This window comes from Galleria mellonella, unplaced genomic scaffold, assembly GCF_026898425.1.
Source record: "Galleria mellonella isolate WM207_F2 unplaced genomic scaffold, CSIRO_AGI_GalMel_v1 utg182, whole genome shotgun sequence".
NCBI classification, from domain to species: Eukaryota; Metazoa; Arthropoda; class Insecta; order Lepidoptera; family Pyralidae; genus Galleria; species Galleria mellonella.
This window is the reverse complement of record NW_026442023.1, coordinates 1843411-1865305: the sequence shown is the minus strand read 5'-3', so window position 1 is coordinate 1865305 and position 21895 is coordinate 1843411. Positions and strand designations below refer to the sequence as shown.

The 21895-nt window shown below is 32.8% G+C and overlaps 2 protein-coding genes across 16 annotated transcripts in view; both read right to left on the bottom strand.

The window, feature by feature from the left end:
• Positions 1 to 13: 13 nt before the first annotated feature.
• Positions 14 to 18722, bottom strand: LOC113512932 (transmembrane protease serine 9-like). Its single transcript, XM_052893615.1, has 12 exons — positions 18545 to 18722; positions 17029 to 17160; positions 16029 to 16182; positions 14205 to 14303; positions 13252 to 13388; positions 12195 to 12263; positions 9700 to 9808; positions 3705 to 3934; positions 1861 to 2134; positions 1657 to 1752; positions 889 to 1085; positions 14 to 330 (listed from the first exon to the last, which is right to left on the bottom strand). The coding sequence occupies exons 1-12, from the start codon at positions 18677 to 18679 to the stop codon at positions 226 to 228; spliced, it is 1737 nt and encodes a 578-aa protein (XP_052749575.1). The 5' UTR covers positions 18680 to 18722; the 3' UTR covers positions 14 to 225.
• A 900-nt stretch (positions 18723 to 19622) lies between these two features.
• Positions 19623 to 21895, bottom strand: part of LOC113512992 (spectrin beta chain) — a 79549-nt gene continuing 77276 nt past the window's right edge. For all 15 annotated transcript variants that reach the window (XR_008252702.1, XR_008252705.1, XR_008252697.1 and 12 more), the window contains one exon: positions 19623 to 21070. Coding sequence is in view for 2 of the 15 variants with exons in the window: in XM_052893651.1 (XP_052749611.1) it covers positions 21067 to 21070 (4 nt within the window). In the remaining 13 variants the exon portion in view is untranslated. The remainder of the gene's footprint in view (positions 21071 to 21895) is intronic.

Here is a 21895-nt window from a genome sequence, read left to right as displayed (position 1 = left end):
TATACCACCCATAAACGCACAGAAATTTCATATATTTTGTTTTTTTTTCGGATCATACTTTTTAAATAAGATACGCGTTATATAGCAATCACAGATTATATATAATTATAAATTACTTATCTACTAATATACATTTTTTACACTATGTACCTCATATCCTTATCTTAAGAGATTTTAATAATAAAGTCATTAATTTTACATACACATTAAACATTTATTCCTTTGTTACATGTTGTTCAATATGAAACTGTAGAAACTGGTGACGCGAGCGAAGGCGGATGGAAAACCTAGCTCACATCCGTTGCCAGCTACGAATGAACTGATACCGACCTGTGAATAAAAAACGTAAATGTGTAGATAAAATTTAATAGGCATCCCAGCCACTTTTATCATCGCACCGCTCGCCATCGACAAGGAATTAATCCTCACACGCTAGAACCTAACTGGTCACGTACAGTGCCGTTTCAAAAAAGTTACTTCCCCGAAACGCTTCGACTACGAAATGAGTTCTTTGCTGAGGTTTTCTATAGAAACTACTGTATGATGTTCTACAAAAAGGATGTATTAAGATTTCTTTAGTATCGTGACACACCTGATGGAAAGTGGTAACCGTCGCCTATAGACATGAGCAGTACCATAGACATAACAGAGTATACTGTTTCGCCCATGATACCCCCCATGCGTTGCCATTCCTGAGGACTCAGGTGTTATTCCTCTGTACCCAGTAAATTCACACCATATCCTACCCTTCAAACCGAAACACAGCCATGTAAACACAACTGCTTCACGGTTGAAACACGAATGGGACAGAGGTACCCAAGCAATCGGCTTTTGACTTTGTAAGTCTCTCTCTGGTGATACTTTCTCTTGTAAAAATAATATTCTTACCAATATATTCTGTCCATTTTTATTAATGACAAGGGGGCCACCAGAGTCGCCACTGCAGATGCCCACCCCGCCAGTACCACTGGTGCAGATGGTGCTGTGTATCACGTATCCGCCGAAGATCGCTTGACATTGTGCCACAGAGATTACTTGCAGATTCACCTGACTCACTACGGTTTCGAAATTAATGCCAGTTTGCTCTGAAATACAGACATTGATTTTTTGCTTAAAAAAAAATTAAATTTTCTTATCACATAACAATAAAAAAAATTATTGTTGTAGCAAATATTCGCCGTTTAGATTCGTCATTTTTTTATATGTCGTCTTCGTCAATTCATCAATAGTGAATTCTTTTTTTTTTACAACTCAGGGGGCAAACGAGCAGCCGCATGCACCTGATGGTAAGTGACTACCGTCGCCCATGGTCACCGACAATACCTAAGGCATTGCAAGTGTGCTGCCGACCTTTTAAAAAGGAATATGTTCTTTTCTTGAACGTTATGTTGTCGAATCGGTTCGGAAATACTGCTGCTGAAAGTTGATTCCAAAGAGTGGTTGTGCGTAGGAGAAAGTGTCTTGAAAAACGCATGGTGGAAGAGCGACACTCGTCCAGATGGTTAGGATGAAATTTTAGTTTATGGCGGGTTGTACGATGGTGAAAATCAGCAACAGGTATCAATTTGAACAATTCTTCTAATTTCCTCTAAATTATAAATACAGAATGTCAGAGTATAAGTGAATAATAGCTGTTCTTTACAGATGTTTACTTACGATCACTTGTGAAGCCATATCCTGCAGCCGTAGACCATTCTCCAATGAATTGATCGTTCAAATGGTTTGCTGGTAGTGCGATCGGCTGAATACTCGCTGTTTAAACAAATATAGTAATATATTTTACTACATATTGTTTACAAAAATATATGATATAATACAAACATGACAATAAGACATGATTACAATGATGATATATCACACCTGAGAAAGCGACGCTTTGTTGAAGATAGATGACAGCGACATCATTGTGCAGATTATTTTGGTTCCACTGCGGGTGCACGACCACTGTAGAGGTCAATAACCGAGTGCCGCCGTAGAACAAGTAGTGGGAACCCAGCACCACAGTCAACTGCTGCCCTTGTAGATGTGCATACGACCAGCAGTGGGCAGCGGTCACCAGACGAGTGGCCGAGATGAGGCTCGAACCGCAAGCCGACTGGCCTGAGATACCCACGAAGTTGATTATAAGACCAGCCTGCAAATATATAAAAAAAATATATAAATCTAAAAAGGTAATATTATATTATTAAATAGTAAAAAGAAGAAGGCAAACACGTAATGTTTAGTGTGGAAAACATCACAAGCTGTTTTTTTATCCCAGTCAGACAATACAAGGATTTGTTAATCAATTTAGAAAAGCAAAAAATCTGACGCCCCACCTAATGTAACTGGATGGTAAGTGGTAAAATCCAAAATGGCATGGATTCGGAATGTATTCAAATGTCAAGTTAAGTATTAAACTTAGCCTCAATAACTCTACAATCTCGAATCCCGCATAATTTTGTTCAATTTCATAAGAAACAAATTTTGGATCTGTTTTGTTCCTCGCAAAATCAAAAAGTCGTAGACAGGATCTGAATGTAACTTTGTTCTCTTCTGAATTTCTCACTGTTGAACTGTGGCATTTGAAAAGATCCTTAGATTTGGAAAGATCAAAATAATATAATAATCTACACGTCAATCGGATCATCGGGGACTTATCAATACAGAGGACACGCCTAATAGGCTATTACATTGATTACACTTGCGTCACAATTATAATAAATTAAGCTGATGATAAGATGATGATTAAGCTGAACATCCTAATCTTATTAACGTACCCAAACATTATATAAGTAATATAATTAATTATAATTTTCACTAAATTTGGAACCATATGGTCAATCTCCTAAGTAAACAATTATATCTAATTTTATTCTATTATGAGATAAGTGCATTATAAATCTTAATTATTTGATTTTAATATCGTTAGGTAGACAAACAGGGAATAAAAAGGTCCTCTATAGATAGTATAACTTATTATTTAAACCATAATCAAGAAATATAAAAGCCGTAATTCATCCTTGTGAATTACATTATTTGAAATCTCAAAATGAAGAAATAATTTTGAATACTTGTTCAATCACATGCTCGCACATTTGGTGTTAAAAAATTTAAAAAATGTTTTCATACTAAAAAGACTCTTATGTGTTAAAAGATATGGTCTATCTGTCAACCAAATTTTATTCAAATTAAAAAATTCAACCCTTTAATTAAGTGTCACTAGTATCTTCGGTCGAATTTCGACAAACGACACATGAGTGCATCTATTCATATCCCATAGTATTTATTTAATAAAATAAGTATATTAATTTCACCTGTAATGAGAAATAATTATATTACCGCTTCTGTTCATTCCCGGGATGTCGCAAAAAGCGATCAAGGTAATAAAATACGATATATCAATAGAGAGGAAAGCCCTACATGAAACCTCATATAAACCTGCCATTTTAAAGATCATTTATTACGAAAGTTGACATTACAATTTCTTAGTTTAATATCACAGTATAAAGAGCAACTTTTAATATATTTCATTTTTATTCCATAGGAAAATTTGGTTCTTATTTCGACTCATTTTAATGTGTATGTTTACACGATATCTTCATTTCATTCATTAATTTTTAATCACTCATTTTAAGTCAAATCGAGATAGTGTTGAAATAACAAATTCTTCAATTAATTATTATTAATTTAACTTTTATAAATTTAAATACATATGTATTCACCAAATACGGATGCGCATTACTGGGTGCCACAACTCCGCCAACGATCCTCGCATCCTGTTCCTCCACGGCATCATAATCCCTTCCAGCGAAGATTCTGTCTTCAGCTTCTTTAATTCTCTTTGCTAGGGGAAAGCCAATTTCCTCATGGTAAGACAACGGACTCCTCACTCCTATTAGTGGGTTACTGGTTACCACCGCCACCACTCCTAGCAACACCAAGATACGCATGTCTTATAATTGCTGCTTGCTTACTATTTTCTATTCTGATTGTCCAGTATGGCTTTTATATGCCTTCATTATCAATTTTATCTCTATAGGTTGTAATTATCTAAATCAGTACGGTAATCATATATACGAAATGAAATTTGTATCTGAAACTATTTATATATGTAAATATATATTGTGGTGATGGAGTTTTATATGACTCTATTCATCACTGTCATTTATCATCATAACATATGTATATATAGCCCAGAAGTGGAACTTTAATAGATTAACATCTCACTACTGTCCATGGGTCCATTTAAAAAAAAGAGGGCAGATCCGGGCGTTTCACTATGTAGGACTACAGTAAACTACCCGTGTGTACATACAAATAGGTTTGTGGACTTCTACGTGAGTAAAGCTATAAGGCTGTGTAATGGCCTTCCCTGTGATATGTTTCTTTGATCCTATCTTTCGTGTACAGCGTGAAAAAAAAAACACTTAATGTGACCAATTGTTTAAAGAACTATATGCTCTTTTCGGTTGTACTTAAAATTGACTGTCCCTGTACTCTCTCAGAACTGTGGGGTTGATATAATATAAAAAATATATTTTATAATTACATTATAAATAAGGTTGTACTAATTACACCGGAAGTAAAAATAAATAGAATTTTATTGACTATATAATATTATTTTTTGCCGTGTGATCCCGGCATACAATGGGACACCCCTTCCTTTCCGTGAACGTCGTTAATAGACAATTAAAGGTATTTAATGATTGAATGATGGGCAACAGCGTCCCACTTAATCATAACTCTTTTTTTATTATTCTTTTTTTTATACAACTTAGAATGGCAAACAAACCGACGGCCCACTTAATGGAAAGTGGTAACCGTCGCCTATAGACATGAGCAGTACCATGGACGTAACAGAGTATACTGTTCGCCCATGATACCCCCCATGTGTTGCCATTCCTGAGGACTCAGGTGTTATTCCTCTGTACCCTGTAAATTCACGCCATATCCCACCCTTCAAACCGAAACACAGCCATGCAAACACAACTGCTTCACGGTAGAAACACGAATGGGACAGAGGTACCCAAGCAATCGACTTTTGTACAAAGTCTCCCTCTGGTAAAATATAATATACACAAAAAGGTCTACCTGGTGGAAAGTGGTAATGACTGTATAATATGCGTATTTATTTCCAAACTAGTTTTTCGCCCGCTACTTTGCACGCATGGATTTCGAAATTAGGAAAACCAATGTGTTCATTTCTAGTCGGCTTATTAAAATGAATCATTAAATTTCAAATTCTAACTTCCGGAAGTTTTTTTTTTCTTTAGGTCTACTTTCAGGAATACAACTATAAAAACCGCATCCAATTTGAGCAGTAGTTTTTCGCGATGCCAGGACAAATATACAAACAGACAGAAATACTACTTCTAAAAATTATTGTTTTGGCTTCTATTGCTTTTATTAACACACCTCTAAATTAATATCTGTATTTAGAACGCAGAATTACGTATTTTATCTGAATTTATGCACAAGAAATTTTTTGGAGAACGAAAAACAGTACTTTAATTGTCACAAAATTAACAAGGATTAACACGAGAGTAAACATTACCTTTGCAAAAACTATTGTGAAAATCTATCCAGGAGGCATTCAACTTGACTGTAAAAAGGGAAGAGATTATTAGTAGTGGGGATTTTAATTCCATTGCTTTGTTATGCAGACCTTCAGCAATCCCCCATGGAAATTGTCGTGGTTAGTTACTAGTGAATTCGCCACTGGCATCATTATCTTCCATAAAAAAAATATGTTTTAGGAATTTTTTTATACAAACCAACTTACCGCAATAAGTTATAGTTTACTTAAGTATATGTATATATATATATATATATATATATATATATATATATATATATATATATATATATATATATAATGATTTATAATTTATGTAAATATTTATTTAAATTCCTGTCTTGCACTACTACTGCCCACTCACTACTTCCTATGCCACTGCGTTAGGTTGACTGGAAGAAATCTCTTTTAGATATAAGCTCGCCTTTGCTAACATTGTTATTAACTTATTGTTGTTACTGTATGTTTTAGTGCAATAAAGAATATATATATATATATATATATATATATATATATAATTTATGATTTGAAAATATACTCCCATATTCGCCTCATATAAAAATTAAAAAAAAAATAACCTTAATTGAAGACTTTACATTTTAAAACTGACATCCGGTCTGACTATGCTTATTATAAAAACGCACTATCTCTAACGTACTATTCTTTGATAAATGTAGTTGATAAATTCAAAATTACTAGATTTGATTTTTATATATATCAAATATTATCAAACTAGTTGTCATTTTGATAAAGGACGTTACGTTAACACGATTTCATTAATTAACTGATAAAATATGAACAACCCGTTTAAATTGATTACAATAATCCCATAACAAATGATTATTTATAAATACTTTATCTAATTTTAATTTGTATCTTTCTTCGGTCATAAGTTAATTTACATTGTCGCATGTGTAGAATAGTGTGCGTATATGTGTGCGTGTGTGTTTTTAATTTACGAATCGTTTATATAAGAGAAGTAAATCCAACAAATGAAATAAACATCTGAAGACATTTATTATAGCATAGTACATTTATACTTTTAATACATTAAATTTGAATCATATCAATATATTATTTTCTAAAAATATTTTGTATCATATATACTTGTGTACTTACCCGTACGTACGTACCCAATGAGGGTTAACGTAAGGCAGGCGGCCGGTCATAAAACTAAGCCAACTCCTTTAGTAATATGGATAAAATCATATTACGCCGACCCCAAATAATAATTGGGATAAGAGTAGGAAGATGATGATGATACATGTGTACATTAAAATAGAAGTATTCCAATGTATGTGTAAATGATGAATGAATGATGGTTAATTATTGAACGATGAATAGGTGATGAATGAATAACAAATAAATGTTGAATAAATATCTGATGAATGAATAACTATTAAATAAATATGATCGGGTAAATGCAGTGTAAGACGACCTCCCAATAAATGGGGTGACGGCCTTAAATGCATTGCAGGGGTCAACATTTTCATACAATTTTGCGTGATAAATAGTTATGTGTGTTTCTTTTATAACTTTTATTTTATTTTATAATTTTTGCATTTTTTTAATGCATAAAAACTCATTTATTTAATAATTTAACATAAATATGTCAAGATACATTATTTGCGTAACAGAACACTGATAAAAAAATGAGTCAGCTAATTTGACAAAAAGTTGACCCGCTTTTGAGACTGGATGCGCTATCTATATAATCTAAGTATAAACAATTTAAATAAAAATTATTAAATAGAGGGGATAATGTTGAACGTTTTATATCAGATACATAAATTAAGGGCAGTACGATTTTGAAAGATCGGAATACAACAAACTAAATATCCTGAGTCGAAATAACAAAAAAATTACTCAAGCATATTTTAATAATACCTAATTTCAAAACATTTCCGGTCTCAAGATAAATAGATTAGATGTTAGAACTTGCGATACGTCACTTGCGATATCTTTAAACATGTTATATTCCACAAAACTGGATTTTATCATTGTCATTATTGAAACAGAATTATAAAAAAAAAAGTAGAATTGGTTAGTGTACAAAAAGAAATCAATATTTGTTAAAATTATAGTGTACTCGTAGTTGCGCAAAATATCAATACACTACTTATCAATTGGGAATAAAACGCTTTCCTTGAGATGCCATGGTTTGCGCTAAAAACGGCGCTGTATTGTACCGCTTCAAACACTGATTTTTTTTTTTTAGTACGTTTGTTCCGTTTGGAACAGGCTAAGGTCGGAGACCATGCTGCCTAGTCTTCAAAAAGATAATTTGTCTGGAATTTCAAACACTGAATGCTGAGCGCGATCCTAATTTCACAGAATATGCGACACACACACGCACACGATTACACATTTGCTCTTATCTATGTATATGTTACCTTTTTTGGGCTTCATTTGAAACTATGAATGTTTTTTATATTTTATTCTTTGTTTCGGTTGTTTTCTTTTTTGTTTTTTTTTTTGTTTTTGTTTTATATACTCGTTTAATATTAATATTGACACAAATATTTTTTTTTTTTAATTTATATTACTGTGTTAATCTATGATACAAATATGTGTAATTTACAAAATATGTATATCCGTTAATTTATCAACATTAAAATTGTCGTGTTTTATATCCTAACGTTTTATTTATTATTTGTTAATTTTTGCAATCATCATTCCACTTATGACTTATAGACAAACAATGACTTTTTTTTGCAACTTAGAATGGCAAACAAGATGACGGCCCACCTGATGAAAAGTGGTAGCCGTCGCCTATAGACATGAGCAGTACCATGAACATAACAGAGTATACTGTTTCGCCCATGATAACCCCAATGCGTTGTCATTCCTGAGGACTCAGGTGTTACCTAGTACCTCTGTACCCAGTAAATTCACACCATATCCCACCCTTCAAACCGAAGCACAGCCGTGCAAACACAACTATTAATCCATAAGCCATGTAAGAGTAACATAAGTAAGAGCCCATGATACCTCCCATGTGTTCCCATTCCTGTGAACTCAGGTGTTATTCTTCTATATCCTTCCAAACTGAAACACAACCATGCAAACAGCTGTTTTACGGCAGAAACACGGACGGGACAGAGGTGCCCAAGCAAACCACTTTTGTACAAAGTCTCCCTCTGTTATTCTGGTATGACATTATAAAGATTCAAAACAACTAACCATAAAGATTTTATTTTCTCTGTTTGCTTACGGAATTCTAAAATCAATCTTAACGTCACTACGTACAATCTATATTTGATACAAACATGTACAGGTATAAAAGTTATCTGATTATAGAACAAACGATCATATAAACAATAAAAAAAGAATAATATAAATTATAAAATCAAATAATAATATATTTATATCAGTATTACTTAAATATATTTATGATATTAAATAATATTATATAAAATAAATCAGTTTCTTAATCTTTATTAAAATTATAAATGTAATTAATAGTCTATTTTTAGTTATTTGTTACCTCTTAACTCCTTAACAGCTCAACCAACCGTCTACAAGTTTGACCTTAGATTACTTAGATAGAGTATCTCCATATAAATACTTCGAGATAAACGGGTCAACTTTTTCATACAAAAAGATAAATAGTTATTAGTGTTTCCTTTATAATTTCAATATTTTTTTGTTTTATAATTTTTGCATATTTTTAATGCATAAAAACTCATTTTATTTATTAAATAATCAAATGTAGATACGTCAAGATACATTATGTGCGTAAGTATATAGAATACTGATTAAAAAAAACAGTTAGCTAATTTGACAAAAAGTTGACCCGTTTTTGATACTCTGCTTCTCCATATATGTTATATCTCCTACAGTCAACATTTAACACGAAAACATCCTAATTTTTTTACAAATACAATAAAATCAAAATATAATGTAGTCAGTATTAATATAAATTCTCAATATATTAATGTAAAAATCATTTTTCTATATAAGATAGAAAAGAAGATATCTAGGCGTGTTATAAAAAAACTATACAACTATTTTATAAATGTCAGATAGAATGTACTGGTAGTTAACCGTCGATAGGCTACTGTTTATCCCGCTTAATCAATACATCCAGGCCATGGATGAAATCGCAGGTAAATCTAGTAATAAAATATTTCAATCAAGTTGTATGCCCGTTACGTTGCTAATCCAATGCAGGTAATACTGCACTCTGGTGAATACCGACGGCTGGTACGTATTGCACCCGGTGTTACTCACAAACGATGCAACTCCGATCTGTCGACAAATCATAACAATATGTTATCGTCGTCATAGGCTGCACAGGTGAAGGCCCTTTGCCTTTTCAGCTACAAAATAAACATAAAAAATATGTCATAATCAAACTTTAAATCATAGAAGGAGAATGCCACAGATACTATCCTTTATCTATGCTCACAATTATTTGTGCTTCGAATATAGATGAAGGATAATATGATTAATAAAATAATAATAAATTAAAGGTCGTCACATATAAACCTAAAGTATCTGTATTGAAATCGAAACTAATAAAAATATATACCTTATACTTGTTTTCCCTCTACTTCAAATGCACTTCGGAACAATACTGTACAATATTCTTACGAAGTTAGTCTAGACCTGGCTAGCAACATCTAAATTCTAGTTCTTGTTTGGGGGGTGTTATTAGTAATGGAGTCCACGTTGCTATTGCTAGCAATATACCACGTCAGATCGATTTTCACGCGATTAGCATGGAAACCATCGTGGATAAATCCTGATGAATTCGTCAAGACGGACCAACTCACCTAATTATATCCTTATCCACTAGTATCCCATCGATGTATACCTATAGCCCATGCGAGGCTGCCATTCCATTTTCGGTCATTTAAATAGAAGCTCTTATATGCTCTTTCTTGTTAAGAATCTAAATCCACCCGTATTTAATATCAATATATTTAAATTTAAACAGAAGCGTAGATATTATAGCAGAAATAATACCTATATACAAATAAATTAACATTGAACCTATAACGACTTTTATCTTTATTATATCCGTTTTTAGATATAATCATATGAACAGACATAATTATCTATCTTAATTAATATTAAAACAAAACATCGCACATCAATGCATTATTTTATGTAATTGTGTCTTTCTTCGTGGGAAACAATATAGAGTTTTGAAAACCAAGCATTTCACTACTATGTCATAATTCATATTTCTATTTGAAGCATTCAGCGTTTCATTATTTCAGTATAAAATACTACAAACGACTTCCATATTCAAATTTTAAAATGTATAAAAAAACCTTACGTTGTTATTTTACATAAAAAAAAAAACACTAAACGGATTTCCGTTATCCAAATGTCACGTTACTTATTCTTCTTAAAAGTAAATATAAAAACAATAAATATATATTATCATAATTAATAAATATAATTATTACTACACGATACAATCATGATGATACGATGTACCAGATATCATTATCAGTTACGTCTTAATCTTGGGTCTTAATTAACGTCCTTTTAACCGACTGCTATGATGGCTAATGAGTTTACTCCTTTGTTTGTGTATATCTCTGACTCAAGTGATAAAGACTCAGATAAAGTACTGTGTATTGTATGAACACCTTGGTACTCGGGATATTTGAAGAGATATGACTTATGGGAATTAATAAGTAATTGTTAATTTTTCGTAAATTTACTTTTCATAAAGAAAAACTTTATTATTATAAAGGATCGAATTTTTTTTAAACAAATGATAACTTTATTTGCTTGAATATAGGTTATTTATTACATTAAAAGTATTTAATGTTAAAGAAAAGACTCTCTACATTCAACCGTGTGGCGTGTAAATATATCATTTGGAACTTGTTCTTAAAATTTTACATTAAAATAGTCTTCAAGCGAATAAAACCATTACTCAAAAAGCTAATTGTAAAGTTTCTAATATTTTTTTTTTGTTTGTCAGATCTATGTATTATATCTTTTATTATTTTTACCAGAAGGAGATTTTGTACAAAAGTCGATTGCTTGGATACCTCTGTCCCATTCGTGTTTCTACCGTGAAGCAGTTGTGTTTGCATGGCTGTGTTTCGGTTTGAAGGGTGGAATATGGCGTGAATTTACAGGGTACAGAGCAATAACACCTGAGTCTTCAGGAATGGCAACGCATGGGGGGGGGGGGTATCATGGGCAAAACAGTATACTATGTTATGTCCATAGTACTGCTCATGTCTATAGGCGACGGTTAACACTTTCCGTCAGGTGGGCCGTCAGCTTGTTTGCCATTCTAAGTTGTATAAAAAAAAATTTAACTGCCTAATAGTAATACTTTCTGTTGTACAATGCCTTATATAATAAACCAATTTTATCTATTTCAATATTTTACAATAATTATAATTTTACTTTATATACTCGTAATTCTTACTTAAGTTTATAAAGAATACTATATTAAAAAATATTAAGTAGTTTGTAAAAAATAATTATTTATATTTTAAATAAATTAGGTTGCTTCGTCATTTTGAAAATAAAACCTTTCGCATTATTGACTCATACTAATTGATGAGGGCATCCCGTCGAATTAAACCTCCGTCTTTTTTAATTCATATTACAAAAGCAAAAAGTACACAAATAAGCACAATCCATTGTTCACACTCACCAATATCGTTTCTGGTTCCTCATCCTGGTGCATGCTGTAAGGAATCGTCATTGGACCACCGTTATCGCCCTATAAATTTTCATAAAAATGTAAAAAATACTATTAATTCAAAACTAAAAATAATATAGACAAATTCTGTATTAATAATCATATTCATCTATGTACCTATTACTAGTTCTAATAATTGTTAAAAATAAGCAAACTAACGGCAATTATCATATTCGTTAATTTTTTTTATTAGTTTTTTTACCTATATTACTATCAATTTATTATTCTCTGTCCTCCTCCTGTGTCCCATTCGTGTACCGGAGGGAGACTTTGTACAAAAGTCGATTGCTTGGGTACCTCTGTCCCATTCGTGTTTCTACCGTGAAGCAGTTGTGTTTGCATGGCTGTGTTTCGGTTTGAAGGGTGGGATATGGCGTGAATTTACAGGGTACAGAGGAATAACATCTGTGTCCTCAGGAATGGCAACGCATGGGAGGTATCATGGGCGAAACAGTATACTCTGTTATGTCCATGGTACCGCTCATGTCTATAGGCGACGGTTACTACTTTCCATCAGGTGGGCCGTCAGCTTGTTTGCCATTCTAAGTTGTATAAAAAAATCTTAGTTTTTCTGACATTCGATAATGCTACTAAATCTCTGTAATATAAAATACTAACGCTATGCCATCGTCATCATCTTATCAGCCGTTAAAAATGTAAAATTATTGTAAATTTCAAATAGATAACATTAGAAGTTGTTGTAATATAGCGTTGTAACAGACGGACGAAGGGACGGACAAAATCGCGCCATTACGGTTCTTTTATACCATTTTGGTATGGAATCCTAAAAAAGAACTTATTATTTCTCATATTATTTTTGCACCATATATGTTACGCTTTATATACAAACTATATAGACACTTTCTCCATTCGAGTCCTCAAGGTTGACTGGAACAAATCTTTTTTAGAGATAATTCCGCTTGTATACATTTTTGCTATAACCTAATAAATGTACTATTCTATAAATGAATGTAAAAAAGCATATAAATATGTAAATAAAGAGCTATACCTTGCAAGTACCCGAATCCGACGTAATACCACACACAGTGGTAGCCGGCAGCAGGTTGCTGTAAGACGAATTGCACAGAGTATCCGTTATCACCGTCATCAGTTTTTCTCGAAGAGTCGGTGAAACGAATGTCACACCTGTGTAAAAAAATTATGTTATTATGACACAATGTGATTATTTCTTGTAATTATTTATATTTATAATAAGTTTACTATTGTAATCTTTTGGAGGAAACAATAAAGAGCATCTATCTATCTATCTATAATTACAAAAATATAAAATCAAATTTTAATTTAGTGAAAGAGTAAGAATATTCACAATATTATCACTTCTTCACCATTCTCCTAAGACAAAGAGAGTAAAACATTTCTCATAGAAATATCATCATCTTCCTAATCCCAATTATTATTTGGGGTCGGTATTATATTTGCTAATATATTTTTTATTCATATTACAAAAAGATTTGGCTTATAGTTTTACGACCAGGTGCCTGCTTGACGTCATCCCTCTTTGGGAATTTCTCATAGAAATTCTCATAGAGATACTGGCAAATATTCAATTTAAATAGGAGTGTAATAATACAAATTTATGTATCACTGCAAATTAATTTACTGTGTTGTAAATGGAGTGGCAAATAACTTAAAAAAAAAGAAACAAGCTTTGGAGCTTGCATAGTAGACGTTTTAATAAATTCTTATCAAATTTTCTTAGATTCTTATATTATTTTTCTTATTAGTAAACTTCAATTATAACTATTATTTATTTAATGATATTAAAATAACACAATACACCTTTGTGTATCCTCATCACAGTGATGTATTGTATTTTTTTTAATGTCATATATGTATGTGTGTAACACACACACGAACTGTCTACATCATTTTGTTACTACATATTACATATTTTGTACAATTTTATGGGAATCGTTTCTGTTAATGTCTAAATGCGTATACCTTCAGCAACTATGCCCCAACCAGAAACGGTGGCTCCCGAGCCGGCAAAATTGTGCGACGCCGTACTTAGATACGGTAAACGCACTATGCCTATGGTATCTGAAAATACATCATCGTAATTTTAAATAAATTATCCTATGTCATTCATATACTGAACATAATCCATTCCTTATTCTTTCATGTCCTAATAACAGATAATTGTTAGTAACAGGAAATAATAACCTTCTTACTAACAGTATGCGCTATCAATCCAATGCGGTTCCTAGAAACCATTGTTGTGAATTCCTGGTAAATTCATCACGATGAGACAATGTACTTGACTTCATCTTCACATATCATGTCTCACTGAGACCCCGCCAGCGTACGAGTACTCGTATATCAACAACGTAGACAAAGTTGCCATTCCATATGGCATTTTACATCATAAATCTAGAGCGTCTAGAGCGTTTAGAGCCCGCTGCTAAAAATAGGCCTCCCTCAAGGGGGTTTGCCAGTAGTTGCCACGCTCGGCAAGCGACATTACAACCACAGTTAGGCTTTGGTGATATTCTAAGAGAGACACTGCTGCCCATCCCTCGTCCATTAAGTTTCCTTAGTCGCCTCTTACGATATTCATGGGAAATGGAATGGTGACCCATTCTATGCCGGGACTACATGGCAATAATAATATTGTTAGGAGGAAATTACGCACTAGACATATTTATGAGACAACAATTTAATTTTAAAGAAATCGCTATCAGTGCCTTAGATACTTTATTCCTTTTTGGTTAATACCCTAATCTAGGTAATAACCCATTATGGATTAGAATAACACGGATTAAAACAATATCTATCAAACTTTAATGTAGGCTGACTACATCTAGACGTCCTAAGTCTAAAAATGGCTCGATAATCCCGATTAGTTTTATTCTAGTACAGTATTATATTATCTGTGGTTTTACCTACTTAGTAAACCAACATTATCGATTGTGTAAACAAACACGTATTTTCCCACGAATTTATATCTAGGTAAGGTACCTATTATCTATATAACAGGTAATTTTATTATGTTGTTATGTACCACAAGATCACGAGAAACGCAAGCTTAACAGTAGCGAAGTAAACCGAGAAAGACCGCGCCAGGCCTCTGGTGCTGCGGTTTATTTAAGTTTAATTTAACTCTCACTTGAAAGATTTTAACTAAATAAACATAAATACTTATACATACAAACGGGAACTGAATAAAAAACTTATAAAATTACAACAACATCTTAAATTTGGGGAGGCCCCAAGTTTTAAGAAGTTGATAAACAGCTGAATAAGGATTCAACTTTGCTTCGGGCCTTTGACTGACTTAATCCGCCACTGAAGTTTACACCGGTTAACATACAAGTTAATCAAGAAGCTCACATGGAGAGCAGTTCCTGTCTCAATGACGACCGATGCAATGAGTTTACAGGTAACATTTTGGACTCGCAATACTGTTCGGTAAGCAATTATTGCAGCGCATTTATTTATTTCAACATCGCCTATTTAATAATAGGTGTCTCTTTGCACGCTCTTAGTCACGTAAAAATATGTACTTGAATAAAAATTTGCATGAAAAAACCAAGCAATGAAAATTCACAATGCAAGTTATTATCTACACGATTTTTTTTTTTTCATTACATTTAAAAATATTGATGAATGTGGAGGAAGCGAAAAGGGTCTGTTTGAATCGAAGCGTTTGGCACTCTATTGTTTCTGCCTACATTAATAGGAGGCAGGTGTGAGAAATATATATGTAATCTACCTAAAAAGAGATTAGAAAATTCCACAATCAATTAGATAAAAGAAAACGCCAACCTGTTAGTTGTATGACATTGGCGAGTTTCAAGAGCGCCACATCATTGGTGAAAGTGTCAGCGTCCCAGTCTGGATGCACCACAATATCAACAACATTGACAATTCTGCGTCCATTCTCATAGCGATCGTATAAGGAATGTGCTCCAAGAATTGCCTGTAATAAATAATTTTAAACGTACTTGGTAAATCTTTTCATACATGCTCGCCGGTTGCAGGTACTTTTAATTTGACCCTTTTTTACTAAATGACACCGACTTGATCGGCATGTCTGTCTAGGGCGGCCCCTACCTCACTTTATTGAAAAAGCAAACTCTACAGTCGTAATAGAATTACAAGATCAATAATGGATAAACAGCATTAATTGCAAAAACAATAATCAAAATCGATTTAGAAATTACGAAGCTATTTTGTAATATACACACGAAAAATACAGATAAATCGAGAACTTTTGAAGTCTCCACGAAGTTTTCATACCGTTATAACTTAAAAGTGGCTTTAATTTATTATAAACCATATGCTTATTGGGCCTTAATATCTTTTTCTATTTGTTTTTGTGAAATTACAGATCCATGTACCAAATTGTATGGTTTTTTTTTAATGGATAAAGATTGAACGTTGCTCCCGCCTATGCTAACGATATACAACGGCGAGGCCTCAGCAGAGAATGATCTGACAGGATATATTGCTAGCAATGAGAACTACCCTCCGTCCGCATAAATAAACATAACGGTCTAATACGGACAAGGTTTCATGTATATTAACATCATATTGATCGTGCCTATACCTACCTAAAAACTCTGTTTTTTTTATTGAAATGATGTATTTTTTGTTTAAATCATGAAGCTCATCTGATAAATAGATGATTAACTCAAGTAATGGACATTTGCAACACCATAGAAATTGGCGATTTGTTTTCACATTTTTAAGAAGAGAAACTATCTTTCTGAAAGTTCCTATACGACAGAAATAATTTTATAACCATTTTAATAAAACATATTACCTGCACATGATCGACAAGCACTTCATTGTGGAAACAGCAATGCGCGGCCGTTATTATCCATTCTTGATGTATTAAAGAGCCCCCACAGAAACCCAGTTCTCCAGTTGTGCCCACTCGCGAATACAGAGCTACCTGGTGATCAGTCCTTTTGAAATATTAATGTATATCCTATTAAATGAAAATAGATTTGTCAATTAACTTTTGGCTCCCGACTCAATCAATTGTTCTGGTATTTAAAGAATAACTTTTCTGTGCCTGCTTTTTTTATGTCCTGTTATTTCTTAGCCAATTCTAGGCTTATTATAACAATTGGTTTGCAATCAATGCTCGTATATTGGTTCCAATTTTTTTTTACAACTAAAGTTATTATTTTTTTTATAAATAAAATCTTATTTGACAAAAATATTAGATTAGCAGGCAAGTCTTGATGTATCTAATCTATTCCCTATTATGTATGATCACATTTTCTTTAAACAGGTTTTCGAAACCTTATTTAGTAAACTATAATCAAATTAGCAAAGTATATGTTCAACGTTTCATACAGAGCTTGAGTACAGAACTGACCATAGATTTACCTTTAAAATAAATTCCAATAGATCGATATTGTAATTGAAGTTTTATACTCTCGAATTGCAATACCAGCGACGTAATGATTCCGTATTCTGATAGATACATATTAGTATAAATAACTATTGTAAATCAATCTCAATTCTAATTGTAGTATCATGCTATACATAAAAAAAAAATTACAAAATTTTCATTGGAAAATGGAATAATATCAATATTAGATTTAAGAGTAGACCACAGATCTTGTTTTAAATTAACTATCAAATTTGATTTAGACAGCTATAGGAACTTCAAAAACTCACTCCTATTTAACCTAAATTGGTTCATCATATTAACCTTTAAATGTTCACTGCTGATCACAAGCCTCTCCCTTAGCGGGTTTTGCCAAAAGTTGCCACGCTTGGCAAGCGGATTGACAACCGCAGTTAGGCTTTAGAGATGTTTTAAAAGGGACGCTGCTGCCCATCCCTCGCCCTAATTCAGATAATCTAATTGGTTATTTAAATACAATTATTTTAATAACCACTGATTTTTTTTTATACAACTTAGAATGGCAAACAAGCTGAGGGCCCACCTGATGGAAAGTGGTAACCGTCGCCTATAGACATGAGCAGTACCATGGACATAATAGAGTATACTGTTTTACTCATGATACCCCCCATGCGTTGCCATTCCTGAGGACTCAGGTGTTATTCCTCTGTACCCAGTAAATTCACGCCATATCCCGCCCTTCAAATCGAAACATTGTCATGCAAACACAACTACTTTACGGTTGAAACACGAATGGGACAGATGTTTCGCAAGGAAAAAAAATATTATACCTAATTATATTTTAGTTCCAAATAAATACAATAATTATAAATATAAACTCTAAAACGTAATAATTATTTATTCTTTACTCAGAATTTCTTAGATGATCGACTATTAGTTCATATGATTCAAGTTTTACCTGAAAAGGCCTCGAGTTCTGTTCAGATATTTCACCTCCGATGATTCTGGTACAACTGTCCCCATTACAGGTCCGTGTCGCGCACAACACGTGTGGTAACAAAACAAACACTATTGTTCGTAACATATTGAACATTTATAATGGATGATGCTTGGATCCAAACTTATAACTAGGTCTCTTTATGGGAAGGGATCTTATCTCGAAACGAAGATATCGGCTTTATAGATGTTATCAATATTTATCTTACATTTGATGGCTCAGTTATGCGGCAATAGGAAATGTATCTTGTATCTACACCCAATACAAAATGTATCTAGGTATTGTCTGTTCTCTTCTTTTATATACTCGTACTTTGCCTAATTTATTTAGCAAAGAATCTTGGCATTACTTTTTATATAGCCAATCTAATTAGGTAAATACGACAGATCAAAAATCTATAATCGAGGTTCTGAAGACCTTATAATTAAGATTGTGTTCCACAAAAGAATTTACTTTAATTGTGACAAAGCCAGCTATTCAGATTTAAGAACTCCTGAACCGATATTGATAAAAAAAATCTATGGGGTCAACCTATAAGTATATAATTTCAGATAAAAAAAAATGAATTTCCCAAATCGGTTTACAACTGACGGAGTTATGAGAAACAAAGAGAACATCCTTTTTAAACTATGTTAAAAATATAGTTCATATAAGATGGAAAGAAGTGAGAAATGATCAGATATAACTAGACAATTATTCTGTGTTATTTTTCTACGTTAAAACATTACATGAACTCCATCGCTTACCAATTTCTGTCCGTCATCCCTTCATTTTCAAATACTTTGGTTTAAGATGAAAAGACGAATGGCAGAAATATGGCCGCAGCTGGGGGGTGGGGTGGGAATCATTGATTACACTGGCAATGCCCGACCTTAAGATCCAATGCCCTACCATAAAATGAAAGGCCCGAAGAAAATTAAACAGATTCGCTTTTTGAAGTTACTTAATTATGATTTCTGCCCCACCAAAAAGTACTTTAAACTTGGGTCTAGCTACGGCCCTGGGTGGAAATAATGATTAGAGAGAAAAAAAATCCAAGTTTATTTGAAAACATCTTTATTATATTTTCCTCAAAAAAGTAAAATTTTAAAATAAAATATTTAAATATAGGTTTACATGCAATAGTGTGAAACAGGGTGGCAGTAAGGCGATGGCGAGCTGATCGATACACAGCACAGTGGCGCGTCACCGCGCCGCGGACGCACCGCGCAACACAACTATACAATACAATACAATACAATAATCATAAGACGAGTCACAAACAGAACTAAAAATGTGTCATCCTAATTATAATTAAGGTGAACTTTAAACATGAATCGTATAAATTAACGTTTTGTTAAAATATTGGCAGTAAACGTAATAACTAAATTAATACGTCATAATAAAGACACGTTACTTTGTAGAAGCGCTTACGAGGCGAACAAGCATACTTACATCTCGTATTACTATCATATAGGTATAGTACTCCGCCGTTGCTGCCCGGGGTGCGATAAATGCACCGTCTACAATCTATCGCTACCTGTCCATTATAGTTACGAAGTCTAAGAAGGAATTACTGAATTTAAATGCGGCATATTATAAACAGCAACGTCGAAATATTGGAAAGAAGACACTTTATAATGGAAAATTAATTCTATTAGAGTTACGTAGCTTACGTTACAATCGTGTGAACATATCGCGTCACGCTCCGCCGCTGTGGAGCGGCGCGGTCAATACAAAGGTATCATCACTGGATAGGGTTGTCACCGATTGGATGCACATACGGTTACGCTCGGTCCTAGCTAAGTTACATATCAAATGCAGTTTATTAACTCCGTCTATAGACTGATATTTGCTTGGTCAATTATTATCTAATAAAAATTTAAAGTTTGAATTATTTCATTAGCGAATTGAACGACATACATTTCTAGTTCAACTGAATTTACATTACACTAGCTCCATTTTTATATATATAATATATAAATCATTAAAATATATATATATTTATATATTTCAATCTGAATTTAAACACTAAAATCATCTATTCATAAATAGCGTCGCATTTAGAATTTTTAAATATGTATTCTCATTTTATAATAATCGTTTAATATAACAATAATTACACATTCGGGGGGGTGGGATCTCGCATACGCGGTCGAGTCAGTGGTGTCTATTTGCGTGTGCCGACAATAAATACAGGGATGCGAACGTTTCATACACTCATTACCATACAGTCTTAAATAACGTATTTGTACGCAACAAAATAATAACATTTATGGTTCCTTAATCGTTATTGCCGCGTCGACATAATTTCTTCAGTAGCAAAGCTTACGGAAGCAAGCATCGTGAGAAATATGCGGCGTCGTCGGTGCGCTCTTGTAGTTTGTAGTCACGAGTGCGGACTGCTGACTGCATGCTGGTACGTAGCGCTGATGCTGCTTGTCGTGTCGCTGACGCCTGGTGAGGAAACATGACGGAACGGCACTCCAGCACTTCGTCGGTATTTAACTGTTGGACACATTATTATTATGGTTAGACATTATATTCACGAACTATATTCGGGGTTAATAAAACATGCAAAGTAAATTAGCATACAGCTGGCGGTTATCTAGTTCAGAGAGGCATCACTAGAAATTTGTAAGACTGTTTAGTGTCATGCACATTTTGTACACGCATGCGTATGTTATATTATCATGCTTTACTGTTACAAATTCATATAAGAATTCAAAAATACTTTTATATGAACAGATAAAGTCTCCAAATAAAATTAAAAAAAAAATATTTCATTCCATTATTGCATGCTGAAAATTAAGTAAATCAATTTATAAATCATTTAGTCGATGCTTATTAGTTAATAAAAAAATAGGAACTACATGCAAAGAAATAATTTTAATAATAGTGTAATATATAATAGTGAAGCAAATTTTTTTTTATATTTTAAACAAAATATCGTCTGCTCAATTTACTTCCCGAGATGCTTAGATAACTGAATGGTACAAATAACGGATTTAATATCTTCCTACAGTGTTTTAAATTAATATCCAAAATACATTTATACGTAACAACATATTATATCATTTATTCAAAGAAATATTCAAAATTAAACCCTATTCCAATTATGTAGACTTTAAAATGTCTATTTAAAAGTGCTTAATAGTGACGTCCATCAATAATTAAAATAACTACTTAGAAAATACAAATGTTTGTAATAATTACAAGTATACTTAACATATTATTAAATATTATTAACTATTTTATTAAATAGCAACACTTCCCAATGGCAAAAAAAAAAACAACCGACACGAACATCTAACAATAAAATAAACAAATTGT

Bases quoted from the DNA above. Each gene is read 5' to 3' on its own strand.
- LOC113512932 (XM_052893615.1), bottom strand. From the start codon at position 18,679: ATGTTCAATATGTTACGAACAATAGTGTTTGTTTTGTTACCACACGTG. The intron at 17,161-18,544 runs GTAAAACTTGAA...ACTGATCACCAG, and splicing joins AGAACTCGAGGCCTTTTCAG to GTAGCTCTGTATTCGCGAGT. The intron at 13,389-14,204 runs GTATACGCATTT...TTTTTTACACAG, and splicing joins TTGGGGCATAGTTGCTGAAG to GTGTGACATTCGTTTCACCG.